This window comes from Cydia strobilella, chromosome 4 (genome assembly GCF_947568885.1).
Source record: "Cydia strobilella chromosome 4, ilCydStro3.1, whole genome shotgun sequence".
Lineage (NCBI taxonomy): Eukaryota > Metazoa > Arthropoda > Insecta > Lepidoptera > Tortricidae > Cydia > Cydia strobilella.
Window position 1 is genome coordinate 16,238,779 of NC_086044.1, and position 27,497 is coordinate 16,266,275.

The following is a 27,497-nucleotide window of genomic DNA, read 5'->3' on the forward strand; positions in this document are numbered from 1 at the left end:
ATTGGACTCATCGCTAATCCCTCTTCCTCATCTTGTCGCTTTTCCGGTTGCACCCCGGCCAGGGTCCAAATTGATGACCTAATTCCCAACAGTTGACACAGATACCGACTTTTATATAGGTAGAGTTAGACCAAGATAAGGCTGCAACGATTTTGATAGCACACGCAGTGCAAGTGTTATTTTAAACGTCAAATTTCTATGAATTTATAACGTATAAATAACACTTGCACTGCGTGTGCTATCAAAACCGTTGCAGGCTTTTCTTGGTCTAACTCTAGGTACCTAGTGATTGATGCTGTCTGTGCATTAATTCCGAGAACTTACTGATAAAACCATCTCAGGTAGGATTTTGAAATCTGAAATACCAATGTATTTTATTCGTCATAGGTACAATCGAGGACATTGGCGGTGAACCACAGGGCAAAAATCGTTTAAACGTCTTCTTCTTCCTTGTCTTGCAGACGGTTAGGCGATATCATAAAAGGATCACCAAGCCAGTAGCATGGCACTTAAAAATGTGGGTGTTGAAAAAAAAAGGTTAGCTCAGGTAAAGTTTATTGCAGTATTTGCAGTTCATTGTCTTGTGACGGGCTGACGGCCGGCATTTGCAAACTAAGATAAGGAATGCATCCTAATTGGTTATCTTTATGGGAGGCGGATTTTAGCTCCCCCCAAGGATCAAGGTAAAATATTTCTGAAGTGTTACACCGGCAATGTCCCCGATTGTACTTATGTTATAGAGGCCCACCACTATGAAAGGATTTTGTTTTTAATTCAGCTCCTAAAGGCCGTAGGTACAGTAAATTGACGCAGTTATGCACAAAAACCTTCCACCCCGCAAGGTTTTATAATTAAATTATAAACCTTAAGTCAAAAACAATAATATATAGTCATTCATTTCAATTAGGTACATTTTATTGAAGTCATGTTTACTAACGGACATAAATAATGATTGCACACTTAATCATGCATTTCTTTGACCCGTCGACAACAATTATTCAATTATTATCGAACATTGACTGCAAATACTTCCTTATGTCGCAGTAAATAGGGTATTTGACTGTAGTAGTGGTGACAGTAGTGAGTGACAGTAGTGAGTAGATAATTTGATTGTGACGTCACATGCTAGTGTTTCATATAAATTCCATAGTAGCAAAATCGTATTGACAGTTCGAAAAAAGAAACTGATTTGACTAGTAGTCAAATACCCTATTGAAAGCACAAGGCCAAGCGAGATATTCCACACTTTCCGGCTTTCCGCTGTTCCACGACGCCGCCAACAGCTTTGTGCGACAACGACGACATACGGCGACATTGTTATAGTGTTTTGTTTACCGCCTGTCGACCTCATTCTTGCTGCCTGCCTGTTATTTAGATGGTTGGTGAAAGTATTGTGAGTTTGTCGTGATGCTGATGACAAACATACCTACTCGTAGTAACTAGTTAAGCTGACAAAAAAGGTCTAAACTATCTATGATTTTGCACCATCTTGTTGTAGTATGTGTTTGTCTGTGATAATACTGGGTTGAAAAAGGTTTTAAATAAAAGATTTACAGCCAGACCAAGCTAACTTTGCACAGAGACAAAGTTCCAGCATAAACAGCAAGCTCCCTGAAAATGTGGCGAGTATACTATAATAGTGGCACACTCCCTCACAATTTGTTCTGTCAAAGTCGATGCAGAGTTAATTTAGACGGACTAATAGACGATGATATGGTTTCAAAACCAGGTATTAAAAAAAGGCATGACTAATTGGATGAAATTAATAGAAACGAGTAAAGATTTAGGTAATTAAAATTAATAAAATTTTCACCAATTTTCCGGTGTCCAATACTCACCAATTCTCACTAAAATTTGGTATTAATGATACGCAGACGTTGGGTACACAATATATATTTAAATTAAATCATCATAACAATTAATAACACAATATAGATCTTCATTTTTGTAACGCTGTGACATTTGACATAGAACTCTAGTCAAGTTCATAATAACTAACCTGCACCTGCCAGTATAAATCTATACATACTCAACACGCCTCCTTAGATTTATACATGGCAACACATCAACACAAGTAACACTAATCTCCAACATTAAATTAATTGAGTTCTCATTCTTAGAACAATTACAATTTTAAAAACTTTATCATGAACACAATGTATAACACGGTGTATATTATGTTACGTTTAACATTAGTCTAAATTTAAAGAATTTAACATGACCTAGCGATTTAGTCAGAATATCCGCTACATTATCTTCAGTATTCACTCTGATGATATCTATAACACCATTTTTAAAATTCTCATGTACATAGTGATAATGCACTTCAATGTGTTTTGAGTTTTTCGTAAAATTACCGTACTTGGCAATAATCATTGCACCTGAATTATCTTCATATATATTCACTGGATCATTAAATGTTAAAAAGACATCGTTAAACACACTTCGTAAAAGAATGATCTCAGTTACGGCTTCGGATAACGCTATATATTCAGCAAATGTTGACGATTTAGTTACACTGTTTTGTTTCTTTGACTTCCAATACACAGCGTTTCCGAATAACCTTACTACAAATCCTGTGGTTGATTTTCTATCTAAAACATCTCCGGCCCAATCGGCATCTACGTAACAATCCATAATATTTGCCTTCAAGTTTTGGCAATACGTGAGCTGGAGGCTCTTAGTCGCGTACAAATACTTTAAAACACGCAATGCACATTTAAAATGAGTCTCGTTATAACTATTTTGAAACCTGCTTAGATAATTGACACAATAAGCTATATCTGGTCGAGTACCAGAACTAATGTACAACAACGCTCCTATCAAATTTCTATATTTAACATCCTCATTCAGTTCACATCTGTCAAGTTTCATATTAATCTCCATCGGTGTTTTATAAAATTTCGAATTTTCAATTTTATATTTTTTTGCTAACGATTCTATGTATTTCTCCTGGCTCAAAGTCAAAATATTTTCTTTACTATAATCATACTCAACGTCAATTCCTATATAGTTTTTGACTTTTCCCATGTCCTTCATTCTAAAATAACTACTCAATTTATTTTTTATCGTAGCAACCGTTTGTTCATCTTTGCAAGCAATTAATAAATCATCTACATATACTAATACCTATATATAAACTGTTTGGTTACTATCAGTTTTCACATAGAGACAATAGTCATATTTACTTCGCCGAAACCCTAAGGTCAACACAAATTTATGAAAACATTCGTACCACGCACGTGGGCTTTCCTTTAATCCGTATAAGGACTTATATAATTTATACACTTTATCAGTACCATCTTCATACCCTAACGGTTGTTTGACATACACTTCGGATAACACTTTACCGTTTAAAAATGCAGTTTCTACATCCATTTGATGTACATGTAGGTTAAATTGACAACAGAATGATAAAAGTAGTTTCAAAGTTTGCATTCTAGCTACAGGTGAATAAGTATCTTCGACATTATCTGTCTGTTGAAAGCCTCGTACCACTAACCTTGCTTTATAGAGATCGTTGGTTTTCTTCGTATACACCCATTTAACGTCAAGTACCTTTTTGTTCTCTGGAGCATTTACCAGCGTCCAAGTATTATTCTTCACAAGACTGTTCATCTCTCTATCCATTGCCTCTTTCCATTGATCTGCCTCGTCACATTTGGTTGCCTCCTGAAAAGTATCTGGAATCATGGCATCACAATAATTAACAGTTATACAGTAGTAGCCGAATTCTTCGTCGAAACGGACTGGTGCTTTAATTTGTCTCTTGGACTTTCTCGTCTCATCGTTTACTTTGTCGTCATTATCATTATCATTCTCTTGTACTGTTTCTTCCGGTTCAATTTCATCTATGGTATCTTCCCACTTTTCTTCTTCTTTTTTATTTTCCTCTTTACCTTCTTCCTCATCGTCAAAAGCAATTAATTTCACATCTTTTTCAATTATATCTACGTGCCTTGCTATGATAATTCTGTCATTAATCAGTACTCTATAACCAACATCTGTATATCCGAGTAGAATTCCCATTTCTGATTTATGATCCCATTTTAACCTTCGTCTTTCTTCTGGCGTTCTAACATAAACTTTACTGCCATACATTTTTAAATATTATGCAGATGGCTTCTTCTGGAAAAATAGTTCGTAAGGAGTCTTTCTTTCTGAAGTATTTGTCAATATTCGGTTCTTTACGTAAGCTGCTGTTTTTACGGCTTCTGGCCAAAATCGTCTGTCAACTTTTGCTTCTGCTAAAAGGCATCGTGCCATATCCATAATCGATCTATTATATATTTCTGCTGTACCGTTCAACTCATGCACATATGCTGGGCAGGGCTTAATCATTATGCCCTTTTCTCTCGCAAAATTAAAAATTCTTCTATTAATATATTCTCTACCGTTGTCGCATCTCAACTCCTTTATAACTTTTCCTGTTAAATTTTGTAGCTCATTTACATATTCCACAAAACAAGCATATACTTCTTCCTTTGATCCGATACAATATACTTTTGCCAACTTGCTAAAATCATCTATAAATGTTAGAAAATATTTTTCTCCTTGATGTCCTGTCGTTCTATGTGGTCCATTAACATCCGTATGCACAATCTGTAGTATGTCTTCTGCTTTAGTCCGATTATTATTAAATGGTAAATTATGCATTTTGTTCTCAACGCAGATCGCACATTTCATATAGTCTGACTCTAATTGCTCAGGTATTCCTTCTAATAATTGTTTTCTGCACATAACGTTAAGATGGTTGAAATTTACATGGCCAAGTGTTCTGTGAAGTTTCTCTTTCAATGTCATATTACTGCTTGCTACATTTACACCAATTGTTTTTGTAATGAAGCTTGTCATTTTATATAATCTGTCCTCCTTCTTCGCAATCGCTATTAGTTCTCTATTCCGCTTATATATCTTTGACAAATGTCCTGACGAAATTATTGTGTGATTGTCTGTAATCTTCGCATAGCTCAACAAGTTTGCGTTCATCTCTTTTATGTAAAATACATTACCTATGACCACTTTATTTTTATTCTCATAAACAGGAAAGTATGTTGTAATGCTGCCAACTTTCGTTGCGTCCAAAAATCTTCCATCTCCAACTTTTACTTTCTTCTTTTTTTTTTTTTTTTCTTTTTTATCTGTATTTACGATGTGATCTGTGCAGTCGCTATCTAAAAGCCAATTTATCTGACCCGACTTTATCGTATTATCTTCATTTTTCGTCGAATTATGCACAATTGATGTGTAAAAGCTATTTCTGTTATAATTTGTATTGTTCTGGTAAGATGCTCTACCTCTATTTGGTCTAAAATTATGGTCACCACGTCCACGACCATGAGTTGGACCTGAATGTCCGCGTCCACGACCACGACTTCCGTGCCAGCAATCTCTGCGCACGTGACCGGGCTTTCCACACGTAAAGCAAATCGGTTTATTTTCTGAATTCACTTTAAATGCATTTGATCGGTTTGGTAACTCTTCATCTGCTTTATGTAAATTTTTCATACTTATTTTACTTTTAAGGTATTCAACAGTTCTTTCAGTTTCCGGTAACACATCTATTAAATCGCCTATATAGCTATAACTTTCCGGTAGCGCTTTTAGCATGTAATTTAATCTTTCACTTTCAGAAATAGTGGCGCCAGCATTTTTTAATTCATTGACGCTTCGTTCAAAATCGTCGAAGAAAATATTGATAGCAGTATATTTAACTAGCTTTATATTTTCTAGATTATATCTGCACACAATTTGTAAAGCGGTAGATTCTTTCAAATACATTCCGTCGAATTTTAATATTATTTTATATGCCGACTCTACATCGCTTATATATTCTAACTGTCGGTTGGTAATAGCGCTGTAAATATAATTCGTGGCCTGAATATCCATCTCTTCCCATTTATTAGCATCATCCTTCTCTGTTTTAACTCTAGTTGCTACTTCCTTACATTTTTTAAATTGTAAATATTTCATCAGCCGAATTTTCCAGTTCGCGTATTCAGTTCCGTCAAACACGGGTATAATTATTTTATCGCTATTACTCATTTTGCCGCTTACTTGTAAATATCTCGCCGAGATCTTCATTTTTGTAACGCTGTGACATTTGACATAGAACTCTAGTCAAGTTCATAATAACTAACCTGCCAGTATAAATCTATACATACTCAACAAGTAGGTATATGTTTTTCGACAAAATTGTATCTTTCGTCCGTTGCTTTTGTTAGGGAATATGTACCTATATCAAAAACAAGCAAAGTGAAGAGACGTGTGTAAATGGGACGTTTTCAACCAAAAGGTACCACATTGTCGGTTGTCGATAAGATTGATTTCAAATTGAAGCTATATGGAAATATCGCCTTATTGACAACCGACAATAAGTACTCTTTCGAGGGAGAACGGCACAAATAATAAAAGTTTAGACTTAGTGGTAATACTATGTCTAATATTATTTTCCTTTGTTTCAGTAAGCTGAGACTTACAAGAATTTCCATCTGCAAGGCCAGCTGGTGCGTAATCACTGGGACTTTTACTTTGTTCCCGTGAGACGCACCCAGTTCATTCACACAAAGAGCTGCACCCGGCAGCCGTGATATGCATGCGCTGGCGCCGCAGCGTCCGCGCAGCGCGCGATAACCGCAGCCTGCCACTGTGCCAACCCAAGTCTCCGCGCTCTCACTTCGCTAGCTAACGCACGTGTCCGAAGACGCGTCGCGCGCCCTCGTCCCCGCGAGTGATGCCGATGACGGACTTTTCAAGTTACCAAACACTGGCAGCTTGCAAAACGTAATCCGAAAAAAAAAATCTGACGTTTGTGCGTCACTGAACTGGCGCATCGAGACGTGTTGATGTAAACAAAAATTGTGTGAAAACAAAACTCTGGAAGTTTAGTGCTGTTAGGAGTGAGTAAAATAAATAAAAAAATTGTGCAAAATGACGTCGCGTTCAAAAGAAAAAGTAGCAGCTGCGTTTAGGAAGCTGTTTCGGTCTCCGGAGAAACTGGATAATGATGGAGCCGGGCCGAGCGGGTCCCCGGCCAGGCGCGGGCTACTACGGCGACACAGGTACTTTAATTAAATAATAATTAACGCAATCCATAAACTTGCCATACGACTAGCCGTGCAATCTAGTGATAATTAAATATGTTTCCCCTCACTAGCTCGGAAAGCCGACTTTTATCCTTTAAAACAAGCGGGGAAAAACGCATTTTATCCACTAGTGGGGAAAGTAATTTGACCTTGGATGGAGCATTTTTAAGTAGCTTTTGACAGATAACAAAACGTAAAACGCTCATAATAATGGTTCGTTTGATATTAATTATCATTAAATAAATGGTTTGAGAATTTAATAAAACATACCAAATTTAGCTTTATTTAATGATTTTAAGTCAAACCTTAAATTCCATAAGAAACATTTGTTTTTTTAAATGATGTTGAATGTAATTCTGAACGCACAAGTTGAGTCGATGCAATTTCAAAACGCATCGTCAGAAATGTCAACATTGTCAACAAAAAATTTCTCACCGACTCCGACACGTAAAAATACACAACTGGTAATGAAAAAAGAGTGATTCCAGTGATGAAGATGATCTTTTTGATTTAAATATGGATAAATATGGATAAATGATTTTTTTTATTTGCATTAATTATTTTTATGATTTTGACCCATCCATGTTCTTTCACTGATATGCGTTAAAATTGTTAAATAACAAACGAAACCGTCAACGCCATCTATACGACAGTAGGCCAAAGCTAGTAGCGCCCTCTGATCAAGAATGAAATTTTCTTGATTTTCGAGGCACGTTTTTTCCTTAGACTGTATCCATCTATTACGGAGTTATATCTATCTTTGGTTATAGCTACCCATTTCATATTCTGAGTATTGTAACGTAAACTGCAATGACCTAGTTTAAGCTTGTGTGGTCCGTAAAATCCTGCATCATCAACATTAATCAACCGTAAATATGCAGCTGTATTGTTTGTATCTTGTAAGCGAGTAATGCTTCTTGGAAATAACTTGTGCGTGGTGTGACCTGTCTTTTATTTTATAACATTTAAAACCTTCGTGTTTTGAACACATAAGTATTAAAATAACCTCCTACCTATGTATTAAATGTTTTCCTGTGTCGAGACGTCGGTAAATAAAGGTAACAAAATAAATTCACGATAGACCCAATTATAAATGAGATATGTGATCTGTCTTTTGTTCTGAAGAAAAGGGACATCGTCCATTTTAACTTCACTGTTATTAAACAAACATCATTTATAAAACACCCGCGCCGCACGCCCGTAGTATTTAGACGATTCAAGTAGGTAGTACCTACTAGGTACACGTATGATAAATCCCTTCCCAGAATTGTGAATACTGATATTAAAGAGATCTATTTGTCAATTTTTTCATTGCTGTTATTTTTTATCCCTTTATTTTAGATAAGCGTTTTTAGCATTAGCAAGCACTCTGGAAAAACAAGCACGAGGGGTTTATCGAGCGATTTATAATATCATAAGCACAAAATAAAACTTCGCCTTCCTGCATGATTTTCATTGCACTGCGCCCAAACTGCGCCTTACTTGCACAAAATCTCATGCTTAGGTTAATTCTTAATAAATAAATAAATAAAATAAGCCTTTATTGCTGCTCTACATTGAGTAGTTCTTATGAGTTCTTACCCCAGAAGCAATCCAAGTCAAGTGATAGTACCTACTATACTTAATAGATAATTATTTGAGCGCTAAACTCAATAGCTTATCCAACGGTTTAATACTCTAATGCTTATTACAGTTATTACTTAATGTTAAATAAGTTTCGTAATTGCGGCGCGAATGGTTAACAGTTAATCGTAAAGTTTTAACAAAACATGTGGGCAGTCACGTAGGTGCGCAATGCATGCGTACTAGGTTGTACATATTTGCGTACGTACCAAAAGCAGGTAACGATTGCCTAATAGGTGCTAGGTATACTACTCCAAATATCTCATAATATTCAAGCTTGTTATAATAATACAGGGCTATTCAATCCTCTTACAACATAAGCCGCTTACGAGATAAAAATTCGTCTGTAATCTCAGTTCAGTAGTTATTTATTTACCATTTATTATCATTTGTTTTACCGACATATAGATCGATAATGTTTTTCAAAAGTATTTCATGTTTGTATAGAATTGTCATCACTAACTACTTTATTTACTAATTAATAGGTACATTATGTTTAATTTGCCCTACTGACCGTAAAACTATCAAAATGCAATTCTTGCCTTGTAACTATTTAAGCTAAACTAATAACAACGTAATAATAAAATAAACACGATCGACCCACTTTTTTATATTATAGACACTGACACAGCAATACGTGGTTACTAAGCGTAAGATAATTCAACACCTATTTATGTCTCTATGTTCATGATTTTAATTTGTTTTATTGTTCATTAAATTAGTATATTATCTCTTTGCCTAAGATACAGGATTTTTCCCAGTTAGGGCACACGTAACAATGTACGTAATATGAAAACAATGCACGCATAATGTAACATTAGCAATAAGGTTTTCTCAATAAATTATTCTTATTCTATTTTATGAAAACTTCTAAAACATATAGTTTCTTTTAAATTAACACCCAAATTCCTAACATTACTTTGAACCCTTCATTGAATTTCTTCCATAATTATTTGGCTAAACATTTGTGTACCTTCTGCTCTTCTCTTTATATAATATTGCAAAAGAAAGGTCAAGTGTGTAGCCGAGGTTAAATCGGAGTAGAATAGAGCTCATTAAGTAATCAAACACGTCATGGTGACAAACATATTCGAGATCGGTCAATGTCACTTTCTAATCGGATAAAAAGAACATGCGTGGCTCTACATTGTAGAGGAATAGAGTTTCTACCGAAATAACTTGATCTGAATTAACTTTCCAAGGCATTATCCACATGAACGCTACATATTTATATAATTATTAAAACCAACTAATTGTTGTGGTTGTTTAAATGCAGGAAAATTGTGGTCTAATTAAAGTGTAGAGTGATTAGCCTAGAAGTGGACGATAGACATAACAATATTGTGCTACAGTAATGTTTTGAATTGAAAGCTTTACAGTAATTACAGTGATTGAACAGTGTAGGTAGCTACTCGTGTTTAGTGTTATGTAAGGCATGCAGGTGGCGTTTCAAATAATACCGATAACGAAATCTTAATTTTAACTGCTGAATGTTTATGTAAAAAACGACCAACTTTATAAGACAAAAAAATTTTTTTGCTTGTCTATAAATATTCTTGAGTACTAAATAATCGAATTTATGGATATTGTGTACGACAGACGAGTTAAAAACCTAATGTTTCTTGGAAAAATGTTATCATTAACTGTATTGAGTAGTAGAATAAAATAGCGTTTATTTTTTGTCGGTTCGATTCCCGGGCGAGACAAGCTAATTAAAAAAATCTTTGAATGCAGTTTTGTTTCTTTAAAAAAATAAAGGAATGTTTCTTTTAAGTAAAATGAGCTAACTTAAGGTTTTAGGGCACTTTCCCTCCAGGGCCCATGATTTTTTCCACACTGTATAAGAAAGGGGTGAATAGAAATATTCAGTTTTAGTTGTCACTTATTACGATGTTGAACTTAACGCTCTTTCGAGAAAAGGCCACTATAACTATTATTTCAGTATCAGATGGGTAAAATAACCTCCCCCTCCCCCCCTTTTTCGCACCGGAAGTGGCTTTCTTTTTTGTAGTTTCGGCAAGTTCCGCCGTGGCAGACTATTAGTGGAGTCAATATAAAGTTTAAGTTACATTAAATGCACACTCAAATTTTTCTACATGGGTGAATTCTATATCATATCGAATACCCGTCTGTAAAGTAACAACTTGATATCAGTTCCCGTTTTTGAGAAATAAAACTTTTTTTTAAATCTTTTATACTACTTAAACAATAATTCCCACATAAGATATTTTTCGTAGAATGGGTTATGAAGCTTATACGACTACACGGTCAGAATATCTCTCGACAATAATGTAAATTATAGATTTATTGAAACAAATTATTATTTTGTAAGTTTTTCATGACCGAGGAACTCCCACACCGAGAGAAAAGTTTACTATAGTGGTTATGAAGTAGTTCTATCGATCATGTTTAAAAATCTCCCGAGTCACTACTATATTTGTAGAATAGCAGCAAGATTTTGGAAACAAACAGCAAATAATGTTCTGCACAATTAATGGACATTTCTAGTTTTTTGCCAGTAACTGCACAAGTTATGGAAGAATAACATATTCATTTTTCTCTCGATAATTAAATCAATTTCCAGCATAATTTTTTTTTAAAGTATGCGGTATTTCCAGGCATTCACAGAGGCCAATTCGAACTTTATTTAAGATGTCAATAATATATCATTTTGTTATCATTCGCCCGACCGTCTCGCTCGCTCCAAAACATATTTTAACTAGTACGAGCGAAACGCACACGCAAATTAAAAAAATGACATCTTTAATAACAAAGTTCGAATTAGCCTCAAGGTATATTAGGAAAGTATACCTTATGGCTTATGGCATTGCGTTAAGGTTCAATAGTTCAATGCATTAAGTGTCTGTCTTTATATGAAAAACGATAGCTGTCAAATTTTTATATCTATTCACAAAACGTTTAGAATACTGGATGCTGTGTCAGATATAAATAGACCCTTGAAGTCTTACAACTATCTATTATGCTTGATCTGAATCTTACTGGTTAGTAAGGACCGTCCACTTAGTTATACTTCGAATAGCCGCCCGGACAAATTATAAAGCTAATTTAGAATTTTAAATTTTGACAATTCACGAGAAGAGTAACGTAACGTCAAACGATATGTTTGTCCCTTTTCAACGATCCTGTCATCCGATGCTTTTAGTAGCGGGAGCTGTGAGAGTGAAAAGACGCAAATGTCAGCAATTCTTATAGCTTGGTATTTGTCAGCGAGCGCATCGCGACATGAAACCAGTATGAACCTGGCCCTCGATTACGTAAGGAAACTTGGGATCAAGTTATATTAGTCTAAGGTCTAACAGTTGAGAATAAGACGTGCTCTGAATATACAGTGTGGAAATTTTTTATGGGCCCTGAAGGGAAAGTGCCTTAAAACCTTAAGTTAGCTCATTTTATTTTTAAAAAGAAACAAAACTGCATTCAAAGGTTTTTTGAAATTCGCTTGTCTTGCCTGGGAATCGAACCGACTAAAAATTCCAAACAATAAACACTTCCTATTTTATTCTACTAGTCGATACCACGTCGATACAGTTAATGTTAATGATAACATTTCTTCAAGAAACATTAGGTCTTACACTCGTCTGTCGTACAAAATTTCCATAAAATCGAATATTTAGTACTCAAGAATATTTTTAGACAAGCAAAATTGAAAAAAAAATTAAAAACCTTTGAATGCAGTTTAGTTTCTTTTTAAAAATAAAAGAATATCTCCTTTAAGTAAAATGAGCTAACTTAAGGTTTTCAGAGAATTTCCCTCCAGGGCCCATTAATTTGATTATTAAATTATAGTGGTAAGTAAGCGCATTGAGTATGCACTTTTGTCTCAGGCGATGCCGCTTGGCACGATTGATTGTTCCTTAGGGCAAATAAAACTGATTCAGCCCGGTAGCCACGAGATCGTAACGCCCCCCAAAAGGGGGGTGAAAGGGTCGGCTCCCCAAGTCCAATCTATGCTATATTTCTTCCTGTTCTTAGCAACTAGGGCAACTTATATGTCATTTTCGTATAATTTAGGAACGAGGAATTCATTTTTGAAAAAATTATTAGACCTTTCCATACAAAAAAAATGAGTTGTTTACAAACAATTTAAATGTTATGTAATTTTTTGTGACAATTTTCCCTGTTACAATTACAGTATGGCGATTTGCACTAAATAAAAAAATGGACAATGTAGCCCATTTATTGTTCATTCTGGAAAATATCACTTTAAAGGAATAGCTGCGGAAACGCCTGTCAAAAAAGAGGCGTTTTTTTTCTTACTAAGCGGCGTTTTAAGTTTCCAAGTTTTTATTCCTTACTTGTTGTTTTTATTCCTCTCCTCATACTTATTGTTTTTATAATTTTTTCGCAACTGTGTTAAAAAACGTCGTTCGATACACGTGCGGAAATGTCATTCTTCACTCGTCCCGAGTCTTTCCAAGATACCTATCTCGGTACTCGTGAAGTAATGACATACTTTCCGCACTAGCATCGAAATGTACTATTTATTTCATTTGGGCACCAAGAAGTATGTTGGTAGTAAACCTTTTTGCGAGTAAAATAGTATGTAATAATGATTTAATATAATATTGTTAATTAACTAAAGTTTCATTATTGCGTCATTTCATCTCATAACCCTACTATCCATTGAATCGAATGACCTTTTTCACGTTTTCTGCAGCAATGCAGTCGACTGCAGCAATATTGAAGCGCGACATTGCTGTCGACTGCTACGGCAGTAGCCGTAAATGTCAAAATCAAATTTCCTGTCTGGATTTTGACGTTCATTTAAAATAAATAATCAAAGGGGATCATCGATTTTGGGCCCGGAGGACAAACCATCGCGTATATTATGGTACACTACACAGACGGTTACAGTAATTATAAACGCATTTGATTACGGAAAAAGATATAATATTGGGTGTAAATGAAACGGGAATGTATTATACAATAAAATAAATTATATCTATTATTAATTTCCGTAAATCACACCATCATCTTTATTAGCATAGCATAGCTTAACGCTCAATTTCGCACAAACCGTGAGGTTTTCACTAAGGAGTTTAAAATTCTCTTTGCACTAAACTTTATGGTTGGTAGAAAAGTCTGTATTTTAATTTGGCACTAACTGCCACTGTCTGTCATTGCTATGTCATAGCCTCATAGCTGACATACGTGAGATATATGCCGCAATGTATGCATTGCGCGTTTTATCGGAGCTTTTCCTGAGGTGTGTTAAGTAAGCGCGCAATCAAAATTAAACATGCGTAAACAATCGTTACGCGTACCGATGAAACTGGGTAAGTTAGTCATGGGAGAATTAACGGTCGACCGCATCGCGAACTCTCGGCTGTTCAAGCGGACCGATCGTCTACCGCGAACATTGAAGTGAGACGGAGATATGGAAGTCGATCAAACGTTCTCTACAGTGAATCAGTACCCGTCAGTTAGTGTCTGCGTGGGTAATTTAAATAGCTTGGACGTCGTAATAATTATGGTTGTATTCCATACAATATTACATACGCGTGAAAATTTTTTTGTTATTACACTAACATGAGTAAGAGATTTATGAAGGTGAAACAAAAGTCGAGTGTCCATTTTCTATAAGCAACAAAAAAAAATCGAAACAAAAATGGTTAATAGTAATTAAACGGATTCATTTACGTTAGAGATTTTTTTGTAGAATATAGTAAATATAAAGAGCTTAATTAACATGTAAGTTTTATGTACACATTAGTTGTTATTTTTATGCAAAAAAAAATTTTTAATAAAGAAAGTTATTGGGGGAAGATTTCTGTGCCAAGCTGGAAGAAAATATAAATACTTAATGAGTATATGCCTGAGAACAGCATATTAGAAAATCTCTAGTGTGGGGATTGATGTTTTGGTTTATTTCTCTATTTTAGTAATAATTTGGATTTATAAAAACAAATTGACATATTTTGTGGAGATTTTTTTCAAAATATATTATTTGTAACATAGGTAATCACATCTCAAAAAATCTCTAATGTGAGAATTAATGTAGATTTCTCATACATTTTGAACTGTGCTGACCGGCCTATATCACATTCGGACCAAGCATCACCATTGTGCATTTCATCGCGGTATCAAGTCGGTACGAAATTTGGCGGTCGGCTCTTCTATATACCATTATGCCTATAAGATTTGCGGAGTACCTACCCTCAATTCCTCATGGATCCCATCATCAAAACTAAATTTTGACAACAATTGGGTTCAATCTGTAACTTAATTTACTTGCTGGTCGTATGTGATCATTGTGATGAATCAAAAAACTCGTCTGTAAAATTTCAAATTCGAACGCCTGCCAATTTCACTTTTCCGAAATTTCTTATGTGTACCCTAACTGTGATACTTACGTACCTATTATTATAACGATACGCCCCAATAACCTATTCAACGTACCGCTATACTGTTGATATTAAGATCAAGGTGATAAGTCGAAACACGCACTTGGCCCGGACATTGAGTGGTTAACCATGGTCACAGAACTATAGTGGTTAAGGTCAATTTTAAACTATGCACGTCAGCAAATAACTTACGCAGGTACCTTCCTATTAGTAAATAAAACATAAGATACGAGTACCTAAACGCCCTCGGCGCCAGATTGCTTAATGTTAATGTAAGCTTAGTTATGTATGAGATAAAATCATTACTTTATTACCTAGATTAAGATAAAAGAGATTAGGACGCTTTATGAATTTTAAGTAAGCGCGTGAAGAATACTTTGGCCCTTAATTGCTTCGTGTCGTGTCATTATCATTTACTATTCGGAAGCTCTGAGACAAAGATGATGTTTGCTTAGGTAACTGTTGTGTGGTCGGTATTATTCAACATTGGGCCTTTAGATTGTTTCCTAAATTTGCATTACCCAACTTAGGTATCAGAACAATGATATTAACAATATCAGAATAAGATTGAAAACATCGAAACACGCGACAGCATGTGAAGCCAAGTTAAAAAGAAGAGAACTGGCAAAGCAGCGGCCGTGTGTTATATTAACTCAAAATCTATTAAACATAAACATATGAAATTTGGTTCAATTCATAAGATCTATTTTTCATAAGATCCTTAAGGCTAACTAAAACCCCAAATTTCATGAATATAGCTCAACGCTCAACCGGTTATTAAGATACATACATCTAAAAATCGGGATTTTTCTCACCGCCTTATTGACTCACTGACGTACTGACTCATCTAACATCAAAAAGCAAAGTTGAAATTTTGCATCCAGCTGGGCAGTTATGTGGTCACGAAACAGAGTAAGTAAAGAAACGGTGATTTTTACGATTTGTATTATTTTCCAAAAAACATTTTTATTTACACACTAAGCGCCTATTGAATTTGTAATAGCAAAAAAAATAGTTTTGAAATCAACTGATAAATACTAATACTTTCTATACAAAAAATAATGTTATCGCATCAAAAATTTCAATGTGAAATGAGAGCCAAGTTCAATATTAAGAATATGCATACTGCTGCACTCACAAAATTATGCCGAGACAGAAGCCATATTTAACAAAATTTAGTTTCAATATTGTGTCTAGATTAAGCTTTAGTTTGTAGTTTTAATTGTAACAAAGTCTGATATTTAAATTATAATTGGTTCCCCGCGATACAGGCACTGCCTAGTGCGGAGACCCCTGGAATGTCTGTAACCTTTAGCTGAAAATAAATGATCTTTATTCTTTATTCTTCTTCTTTATGCATCGAATTCGCCGAAAAAATAATTGAGATCTATATGGGTGCTAACTGCCAAGTTCTCGTTCGCTTGGGATATTATTAAAGTTCAGGGTTTGTCTTGGCTAGTTTTATACCAACAAACTAAATTTTAGAAAATGAACATAGGCAAATATAAATATAGCGTGTAGGTACGTAAAATTTTGCAAAATCAAATCCTGAACTTTAATTACATCCCAAGCGAACTAGAACTTGGCAGTCTTGGCACCCATTTAGATCTCAATTCCTTTTCCGGCGAAGTCAACAACGACGCATATTCTTAATATTGAACTTGGCTCTCATTTCGCATTTGTTTTAATGGGATATTTATTTTCGTGCGCTTTCTCGATATATATATAGCGCCCAGCTCCATGTGTGCTAGCTACCTAAATATTAAATTTATACTTAAAGTTAGATTGCTGTCGAATATTTCATTCTACAAACCAGTACCTAAGCATGATTTTTTTATCGATTTAAAGCTTAAGGGGCCCACTGACTATCAGTCCGCCGGACGATATCGGCCTGTCAGTTAGAACAAAAATTTGACAGTTCCGAACAACTGACAGGCCGATATCGTCCGGCGGACTGATAGTAAGTGGGCCCCTTTACATTTGTTTAAACCTGTCTGTGGCAATTCTCTTTTATAGAACCACATTGGACCTCCACCAGGGCTGTTGAAGTATCGAACTATAAATATAGTTTCAAATTAACTGCGTACATTACCCACAATGCACGGTGCAGCAACAAAGATAAGAAAGCAAAACATTGCGCCATATCACAATGGACCAGGCATTTATCCCCCTATTGTTCAATTACGACACATCAGGACTAATGAATAGTACCTGATGAACGTAAAGGTTGGTCACACCCATGTCACAGCAATCACCACTAAGCCGGGATGACCTCTAGTTGAGTTGGATGTTTGCAGGTATAATGTGTATGCAATGCATGTATATGTCGTAGCCAGATCAAAGAAGTGGCTATTTCACGATTAGGCCGGCTATTAAAACGAGGGAAGTTCTGTTCCATTGAAGGAATGGAAATAGGCCTTTTCAGCTATATGACTGAATAAGTAATAGTATTATCATACAGCTCATCATACAGCATATCATACAGCATGTTGATATTCCTTTGTTTTTTTATAAGTTGATACCTAGTAGCCGCTCTGTGTATTGGAAGTTGTCAGGCGCGATAATTAGATTACAACATGATAATGGCGCTTCACTCGAATGAGCGCAATCGGTGCATTGTGCAAATGTGCATTTACAACAGCTTATTATAATGTCCATTATTTCTTAATCATTTAAATGGACACTGGCAACATAAGGTACATATTTGCCGTTACAAACATACACAACACAAAAACAAATCTGTTCAAGAAAAATTGATCCCACCAAAAACATTTCATGTAAAATGTTGCCAAGACGAAACCATAGGGCTCGCACTGTCAAAAAGTTATCAGATCCTTTGTAGAGCCAAGCTTCTAACTCTACACTTTAGTCGAAATATGTGGCTTGGCCACATGGGCGTAAGGTGAAAAATGTGTGCACTATAACAAGCCACATATTTTAAGGCCGTTCCGTCGGTTTGCCGCTGTCTTTGTCACATTTCGCAAGAAAGAACGGGAAAAATCATGCGCGCCAAGTGTCAATTTTGATCGAATTTTGTCGATTTTTATTTGTTTTAAAAACGTTACCCTACAATATCGAAATTCGAAAGCTATGAAATTATTATTTAAGTTAAGATTGTTTTTTATTTTTTATTTATTTATAGTATCACATAATAAATAACCGAGTAAAGTTGGATTAAAAGTCCGAGTTAGAGGTTACTTTGGGAATTCATTGTATCGAGCGAAGTGTCATAATTCGTGTATCGGAAGCTATGATATTAAAGATAATATAGTCAAGAACTACATATATTTTTTCCACGTCTACGAATATCAACGCCTCTTAGAAAAACAGGATCATATAAGGAGATTTTTCGCCTTCTGGCTCAGGGAACCGCCTTAACTAAGGTGTAGAGTTTGTGAAGTTAGGGCCTGTAGAGTTAGAAGCTTGGCTCTACAAAAGATCTGATAACTTTTGACAGTGCGAGCTTTATGGTTTCGTCTTGGCAACATTTTACATGAAATGTTTTTGGTGGGATTTCACTTCTTTTTGTAAGTTGCTTATGACAATCTCCCATCCCCTAATTTAATTTACTACTTATTAAAAATCCCGACTTTTCGTATCTGGGGGCATCTTTTCTACAACCTGTTTTTTTACTGTTTACGCCCTTTTCCACCCCCTTTTCACCCTTACAGGGTGATTTTGGGGTTGAAAACTAGTCTATATCATTCCCCATAACAAAAACTATCTAAAGTGTGTCCCAAAAAGTACGCAAGATTTCAATTTGCCGCCATTTTTGTATTTTAGTGCTGGCAACCCTAAAAAAACTATTTGACAGCTGAATGTTTAGGGTTTGTAAAAATGGCGGGTTATACGAAAGATCAACGCGTTTTTATTATTGAACAATATTTCAAAAGTAAAGAAACGATGCAATTACTGCATGAAACATTTCCTAGTCGTGTGATCTCTCGATTCGGTGATCAGAATTGGCCCCCTAGATCTTGCGATTTAACGCCTTTAGACTTCTTTTTATGGGGTTATTTAAAGTCTAAAGTCTATGCCAATAAGCCCACAACCACTCATGCTATAAAAGAGGAAATTCGACGCTGCATCGGAGAAATTCAGCCGCATCTATGCAAAATGGTCATAGAAATATTGACAAAAGAGTGCGTATCCCCTCGAGCGGCAAAGCAATATTTTAAATTTTCGCGCCGTGCGGCGCGCAGCTGCAATGCGGCGTGTTTTCCATATTAAAAATGGCGGCCCGCCGCACGCGCGGTTGTCAGAGAGCGTCCCATTCGAGGTAGCTTGCCGCCCGAAGGGGTATGTGCCAGTGCCAGCAAAGCCCAGGAGGACATTTGCCTGATGTATTATTCCACAAATAACCCTATTTTATGTATTTCAAGATTTTATATACAAATATATTGTAACGAAAAAAAAAGTGTTTTTCATCAATTTCAAATCTTGCGTCCTTTTTGGGACACCTTTACATTTTTTTTTTACTAGCCTAATTTAGTGTCCCACTGCTGGGCAAAGGCCTCCCCTCGTTTCCTCCATCCTTTACATACCAAATTTAAACTAAATCGGTACAGTCGAAGGCAAAAATATCGATCCCCAGACAAATGGCTCAAAAATATGTGAACACGACTTTATTGTCTAAGATGTAAGAGCATACACATATTTTTGAAACTTTGGGAATGTATATATATTTATGCCCTTGACTGTACAGCGGTTTTTGATTTTCCATACAAAATTCCACCCCCCTTTTCACCCCCTTAGGGGCTGAAAATTTCATTTTTTTAAATGTTTTTATTGTTTGTGTACTAAGACTATCTTACATACCAAATTTTAGCTTCCTAGGACTTCAGGAAGTACCCTAAAGGTTTTGATGAGTGAGTGAGTGGGTGACGAAATCGGGGTTTTTTAGATATGAACTAAATCTAAAGTATAAGAGCTATGTAATCAAAATTTTTTATGCTTAATAAGTCCACTATTGGCATCATATCCCGAGAATTTTGTTTATCTGGTGTAATCCAAACCCAAGTTATAAGGGTTCCAAAAAACGACGAAGCGCTTCGAGAAAAGGTAGGTAGTGCCCTTGCGCTTCGCTTTGCTCGTCTTGGCGGGGGCACTACCGTGCCCCCAAATTACAAATGAAATACTGTGCCGAGCAAAAGCGAAGGTCTCCGTTTCAGCTTAGGCGAAAATCCTTTCAACTGTCCGGGTGTCCTCTACGAGTCGCATTTCTCAACCGATTCTCTTGAAATTTGGTGAGCAGGTGTCTACCTACAGCTCACAGAGCCACTAATTTAGAAGAATACCTACGTCAATTTTAAAAGTTAAAACGTCAAGAGTCCGCACCTAGCTCGGTTCTCCATACAAACGTAGTTACGCTCTCATTTTAAAACGACTAGCTAGATTGCTCTGAAACTTTGTACTTACAATAGGATAAGGTATATCTAGGTCTGTAATTAGTTCATGTGGCTTCAGATTCCATAGTAAAAAAAATACAGCGAATTTAAATTTTTCATACAAAACTTGTTTTTGCTCTATGTATTTCGTTTGTTTTATATACTAGAGCTATATAAACTAATTACAGAACTAGTTATGTCATTGTATGTGCAAAGTTTCATTACAATCCAACGCGCAGTTTTAAAATGAGAACGAAACTCCGTTTGTATGGGAAGGTGAAATTCGGCCGTGCTTGCCGGGGACTCTTAATTTGGTTATTCATTATCTTATTATTGTACTCATTATAGATTATAGGTACTGCAAGCTTTCTCAAACCGTTTTTCTTTCCTAAACGGTTTCTTAGCCTATTCGGTAGTGACCCTGCCTACGGCGCAGGAGGTCCCGCGGGTTCGAATCCTGGTAAGAACATTTATTTAAGTGTTTATCACAAATATTTGTTCCTGAGCTAGGGATGTTTTCTATGTAGGTATATACCTAAGTATTTATATATAACTATATATTATATATATCGTCGTCTAGTAGCCGCAACACAAGCCTTAGTGAGCTTACTGTGGCACTAGGTGGATCTGTGTACAATTGTCCTATAATAATAACGTATAATATATGACGTGGTCGAATATAACACCAATAAGTATCTGTTCACTCTCGTGGCAACTTATCACTTCGCTACCTTACTCAGTTCTGATCTTTCGTATCCCCCCAAGCATACAGTCTGGTATCCAGCCTTCGCTCACCCGTATGTTGTAGTTTTTTTTTTGCTTAAGTAGGGTAGGAAACAGTGGCTCGGGAAAAAATAGCCGGGTACAGTGGCTCACTCAACCTAATTCCAACATGATAGAGGCGATATTTGGGCGATTGAGCCACTGTTTAATACCCCTACCTATTTAATTAATTTGGAGTACCTACTACACGTCAATCAAGATTCTTACCTACTTACTAATTAATATAAAATGAAATATAATACCTTCTTAAAACCAATTAGTGAAATTAGGTTAAATAGCTATAAGCACGTGATTTGTTATTATTTATATTTTATACCCAATTACCCATCAAGCGTCAAATCGCATATCCAATAAACGCACTAATAATAAACGACGGAGGTACATTTTTTGCTATTTATAACCCATCTAAGTGATATATGAGTTGCTGTATTATAATGAAATCATCGTTATAGGAACCGGATCCACTAATTGAGAATAATCGATGTAGACAGCGGTCGAGAGTTCCAGACGCGAAAACGTGACGAGTGCATACGAGCTGTTACCGCGATTTAGTGAAACGAAGACAAGTCATAATTAAGTACCTATAGCGCAAGCGCAACTATAGGTACATTCCAAGAAAATATTTTTTTTTCTTAGCCTACCACCTATTTGAGTGTCCCGCTGCTATAAAAATATATAAAATAATTTTTAAGAAAAAAAAACCGACTTCAATGGGGGATGCCGTTGAAAGGTTACTTATTGTTGATGGTGCACTCCAGACAATGAAATGAAAAAGACAACATCTTTTGCTTAACTAAAAGGAGGTAAAACCACCCACTTTTCTAGTAGCATTTCGTTTCTGTAAGGGGCTCAGTTCTAACCTTTTTTTTTTGTTAGGAGGGAAAAATGCGTTACGCATACCACCCGGGTGCGGGGGGTGTCCCGAGTGGTTATGTGGGACTCCCGTCTAGGCTAATGAGGCCCACGGTGTACCCACTAAAAGAACCCCCCATATGCTGCCTCGCCGCCCTATTGGTGGGGTTATGGGAACCCTTACGTACTCATCCGCGACCCCACCGGCGGCAGCCGCCCACGAGCGGCTCCTTATCGAATGCCCGAAGGCCCTTCACGCTAGGCGCGCCAGATGGTACGACGCGCCTTCCTCCTCGGCTTCCGTTCTGTATTGTAGCGGACCCCCCGAGCCCGCCACAAGGAAGCCACGGGCGCCAGAAATTTCCCCGGCGCCCGGCGACAGATCAGGTCTATGTTTCTGCCGCAAAACCACAACTCGGCTGCAGAGGACAGGGAGAACGGCACATCGTAACACCGACACTCCTCTTCCTCCGCAGCCCCACCAACGCCAAGTTCGCAGGGGATAGGGAGAGTGGCGCATCGAAATACCATCACTCCTCTTCCCCTGCGATCCCACCTCGGCCGCCGAGGATAGGGAAAACGGCTTACCGCAATACCGACACTCCTCTTCCTCGACGGTCCACCTTCGGCGCATCACAAGCAGGCTAAACCAGCCCACTTGGAGCGTCCTCCTCGGGCCAGCCCGCGACCCAAACAGGCCGGCCCTGGTTGCCTCTTCGCTTCACCGTGGTTCTAACCTAACCTAACCCAATGTTCTGATAGCATTTCGTTTCTGTAAGGGTCACAGTTCTAACCTAACCTAACCCACTTTTCTGATAGCAGATCGGTTCTGCGAGGATCTCAGTTCAAAAAAAAGTCCAGGTCCAAGTTTGGGTCTGGGTCCATAACGAAGAGGATAAATCGCTAAACGTAAACTATATGTCGTTGAAGAGTTCCACTCTGATCATCATCAGCAGTTCCACTTCATCAAATGTCACTTTTTTATGTAAATGCTTTCACATTTGAGGAGTTTCCTCGGTTCCTTATGGATCCCATCATCAGAACTCGAGCTTGACAAAAATGTGTCTTGAAAACTTAACATGCTTAACAAACATAAAAAAGAAGACAAATCGCCAAACGTGAACTGTGCGTCATTAAAGAGTTCCATTCTGATATTTATGATCATCATCAGCAGCTCCACTTCATCAAATGTCACTTTTTTAAATGGAAATGCTGGATTTGTTGATGAAAATACAAAAATCACTATATGTATGCCTTTCACATTTGAGGAGTTCCCTCGATTCCTCATCCCGGATCCCATCATCAGAACTCGAGCTTAACAAAAATGTGTCTTGAAAACCTAACTTGCTTAACAAACATAATGAAGAGGACAAATCGCCAAACGTGAACTATGCGTCATTGAAGAATTCCGTTCTGATCATCATCAGCAGTTCCACTTCATCAAATGTCACTTTTTTATGTAAATGCTGGATTTGTTGATGAAAATACAAAAATCACTATATGTATGCCTTTCACATTTGAGGAGTTTCCTCGGTTCCTTATGGATCCCATCATCAGAATTCGAGCTTGACAAAAATGTGTCTTGAAAACTTAACATGCTTAACAAACATAAAAAAGAAGACAAATCGCCAAACGTGAACTATGCGTCATTAAAGAGTTCCATTCTGATATTTATGATCATCATCAGCAGCTCCACTTCATCAAATGTCACTTTTTTAAACGGAAATGCTGGATTTGTTGATAAAAATACAAAAATCACTATATGTATGCCTTTCACATTTGAGGAGTTCCCTCGATTCCTCATGGATCCCATCATCAGAACTCGAGCTTAACAAAAATGTGTCTTGAAAACCTAACTTGCTTAACAAACATAATGAAGAGGACAAATCGCCAAACGTGAACTATGCGTCATTGAAGAGTTCCGTTCTGATCATCATCAGCAGTTCCACTTCATCAAATGTCACTTTTTTAAATGTAAATGCTTGATTTGTTGATGAAAATATTAAAATCACTATATGTATGCCTTTAACATTTGAGGAGTTCCCTCGATTCCTCATGGATCTCATCATCAGAACTGCGTTTTGACAAAAACGGGACCAATCTGTATGTATATACTTACAATCAAAGAAAGAATTTTCAAAATCGGTCCAGAAATGACGGAGTTATGGAGTAACAAACATTAAAAAAAACATACAACCGAATTGAGAACCTCCTCCTTTTGAAATCTTGAAGTCGGTTAAAAAATAGTATTCCCTAAAAAAGTATGTCATCATTTCTGGAATAGGGTAAATCAATTCAGGACCAACCTATTTCAGATTTCATATTTCGTCAAAACGGTTTCCGCGAAAAATGCCTGTAACAGACGGGCAGAGAAACGTACAGAAGATGATTTTCTATTTTGGTGCGAGACACTACAAGTACCGAGTACTTAAAAGTAAATAAGTTACGTTAATAATAACTAAATGCAAGAAACGCTTCTCTCTACTCGAGTCGCCGGTCCGCGGATGGAGTGGCGTGCTTTGACTGCTACATTTCTGGTATCGTATTCCAATTGTTTACAAACCACACGCGAGTCCAGCGCTCAGAGGAACCAGTATAAGTTTTTTTTAATACAGCTAGTTGCTCAAAAAGTTCTACTTTACGCTGTTTAGCGTTCGCAAAGTTGGTTTTTGCGAACTAGTGCTTTTTTTCTTTTCCAGTTTTTTTTAATTTAATTCTGACCGTAATCGATTCATCCACACTAAAAAGTTTGGATGTTCAAAAACTTTATTTATTCTAATTTTGCCATTAGACATTTATTACGAACAAATAGTATTGTTACACGATATAAAGTAAATATGTGGTATTTTCTATAAAAAGGGACCTTATTGTCGATGGCGCTTACGCCAAGTAGAGAAGACTGTAAGTGTAATACTCATGTAACATGTAACCAATATCTGTTTTATTGTGTTTTTTTCGCAAATGTATTAAAAAACGTCGTTCAATGTAAGTGTGAAATATACTATTTCTCAGACTCCATATAGTCCATATAGTTGCTGTTGCTGCCGGTCTAGGGGTGACAGTTACGCTAGTTCATCTGAGAGATGTTACTCGTCCGCGCCTGGTGAACGTTGCGCGGTTGTTATAATTCCACTTTCACTGGCACGTGACACGTGACCGTTTGCCTGTAATGGTGCTGGAACTGTCCCGGTAGAACCTCAGAATTTGTAAAATGCAATTTTCTATATTTATGCATGCTATTTTTAGACAATTTATGGTGTGTAATTTCATTTTATTTAAACCTATGGGTTTAAGAAAGGTGTTTCACTTACAAAATTACTTAACTGTTTCTCTATAGACAAGCGTAATTGGCAAATCATAACGTGAATTAGGGAAATTTCAAAACGTGAGGATTCTGCTATAGGGGTCATAATTGTGAAAATTAAACATTCTATCAAAAACATCATTTCTATCTACATATTTCAAACTAGACTTTTGGCATTATCTACTTGTCTCTATTACACGTTGCATTGTGCGGTGTACTCCGTACAAAAATGTACAAAACCATTATGAGGGTCTGACTAGCCTTTTGCTATTAAGCTTAGAATAAATTTAAAAGTGGAAAAATTACTGCCTTGGGTGAGACTTGAACTCACGGCCTCTGGAATTTATTCTAAGCTTAATAGCATCGATCGCAGACGTTTCTGCTTGTTAAAAATTAATTTAGCCTTTTGCTTCTCTTAAATAAGCACTCGTCTCTCGTCTATAAATAAGTAGTGTAAATAAATAGGTACGTGTTTGTCAATCTTAAATACGCAAAGGTCGCAAAGTCAGTCAACTGTTATATGCTCAGTTGCTTTAATGAAACCTGCATGTTGCTATTTATAGACACCTGCCTAAGTATTTGCATAAATAGATAAGTAAGCAGTGAAACGGACTAACATAATGTGATCTTTTATAGCTTACTTGACTTGCCTATCGGGTTTGGTAACGAGAGCTAGAATAGAAACTGATCTCTCCAGTGGATTTTTCTAACTTAGCGTTCTAAAATAGTAATCTATAGGCAGACTAGGACAGCTTAAGTGCATTCCGAGGACACTTGCGGTCCAAAAGCCTATCTTAAAGCTCTGACGAAATATCACATAACTCACATTAGGAATGAGACGATACGCAATTCTCTAGGAAAGCCTTTAGATCCCATTTTTTACAGTCAGTTATGTTTCAAGAGATGAGAAGGAAAGCACTATAGCTAATTTGATTTTCTAATAGCCTATACATAAAGTTTTCTGATACGTATAAACTTCCGTACCGTAGGTCAGTGAACTGGTCGCATTATTCGCATTGTGTCGGACAATCCAGTCTCAATGAAAGCGATTAGCTAAAAGCGGAGGTTATTAAGACGCCATCGCCATTCGGCTCACGACGTGTCTTCCGCCTTCCGGCGACTCATCGTCATTGTCCAGTCGATAAATCTCTCACGGCAATCAAGGATTCTCGGAATTCCGCAAACTATAAAAATATAATCTCCCACGTGTTTCCGTGAAATCAGATGGCTTATATTATAATTTATAGTTAATTTCCAGGCTTGGTTATGGACTTCGACGTAGTAGCTAAGAATGCAACCGGTATCGTTGCAATCGCTGGTCTAAAGCTTTCGACACTGCGAAATATTCTAGCTTCGTAAAATATATAACCTAAGGAAATTGTAAACACATCAATTTTCTAAGCAGGTTAATACTTTGGGGCAAAATGGTAAATTCGTAAACCCTAACGAAACAAAATTATTAAAGATCTAAGTACGAATTGTCAGTTACATGTGTTGTGTTCGTGCTATAAAAATCAAAGACTTCCTATAGGAGATCCGCATCTTTATTTATAATCGAGCATTTGCGACCTTAACCATATTTGAGACCGGTGGACCGACAACATTCCTTTCCAACGAGTCATGAAAGGTATTTCTGACTCTACCTGCGTTTAAAGTGCATGTAGTGTACTTACATGCACGGAAGCAGATACCATATGGGATTCCCATTATATTTAGCAAAGTGCTCCATTCTGATTTATCCAGTCCAGTGTTGATACAACATTTCGCATACCTTACCCACAAGACTAGCACCACCTGTTACACGTTTCAACTATGTCACATATTTATATATATATATACCTAGATACTGCCCGTGTTTAGGTAATATCAGAAATAACTTAATCCAGAGGTACCAGATAGAAAGAATTGAATTCCCTTACACCTTGTACCTAGCTGAACAGATAAGAAAATGGCACACTGCCAATAGTTACGAGAGTTATATCTTACTACATTATTGGCAAGAGTATAAGAAGGTTTAGCAAAATAACAGACCAATAACTGCCAACTTACGTACATGGTTACGTCTACTTAATGTAAAATTTACCTACTACTACTTAGT

At 36.6% G+C, this 27,497-nt stretch overlaps 1 protein-coding gene across 2 annotated transcripts in view; it reads left to right on the forward strand.

The window, feature by feature from the left end:
* Positions 1-6,475: 6,475 nt before the first annotated feature.
* Positions 6,476-27,497, forward strand: part of LOC134741085 (ubiquitin-conjugating enzyme E2Q-like protein 1) — a 33,340-nt gene continuing 12,318 nt past the window's right edge. Inside the window, exon 1 of one of the 2 annotated variants that reach the window (XM_063673851.1) lies at positions 6,476-7,061. In XM_063673851.1, coding sequence (XP_063529921.1) covers positions 6,931-7,061 — 131 coding nt within the window. In that variant the 5' untranslated portion in view covers positions 6,476-6,930. The remainder of the gene's footprint in view (positions 7,062-27,497) is intronic. The other variant, XM_063673850.1, reaches the window with a different exon arrangement.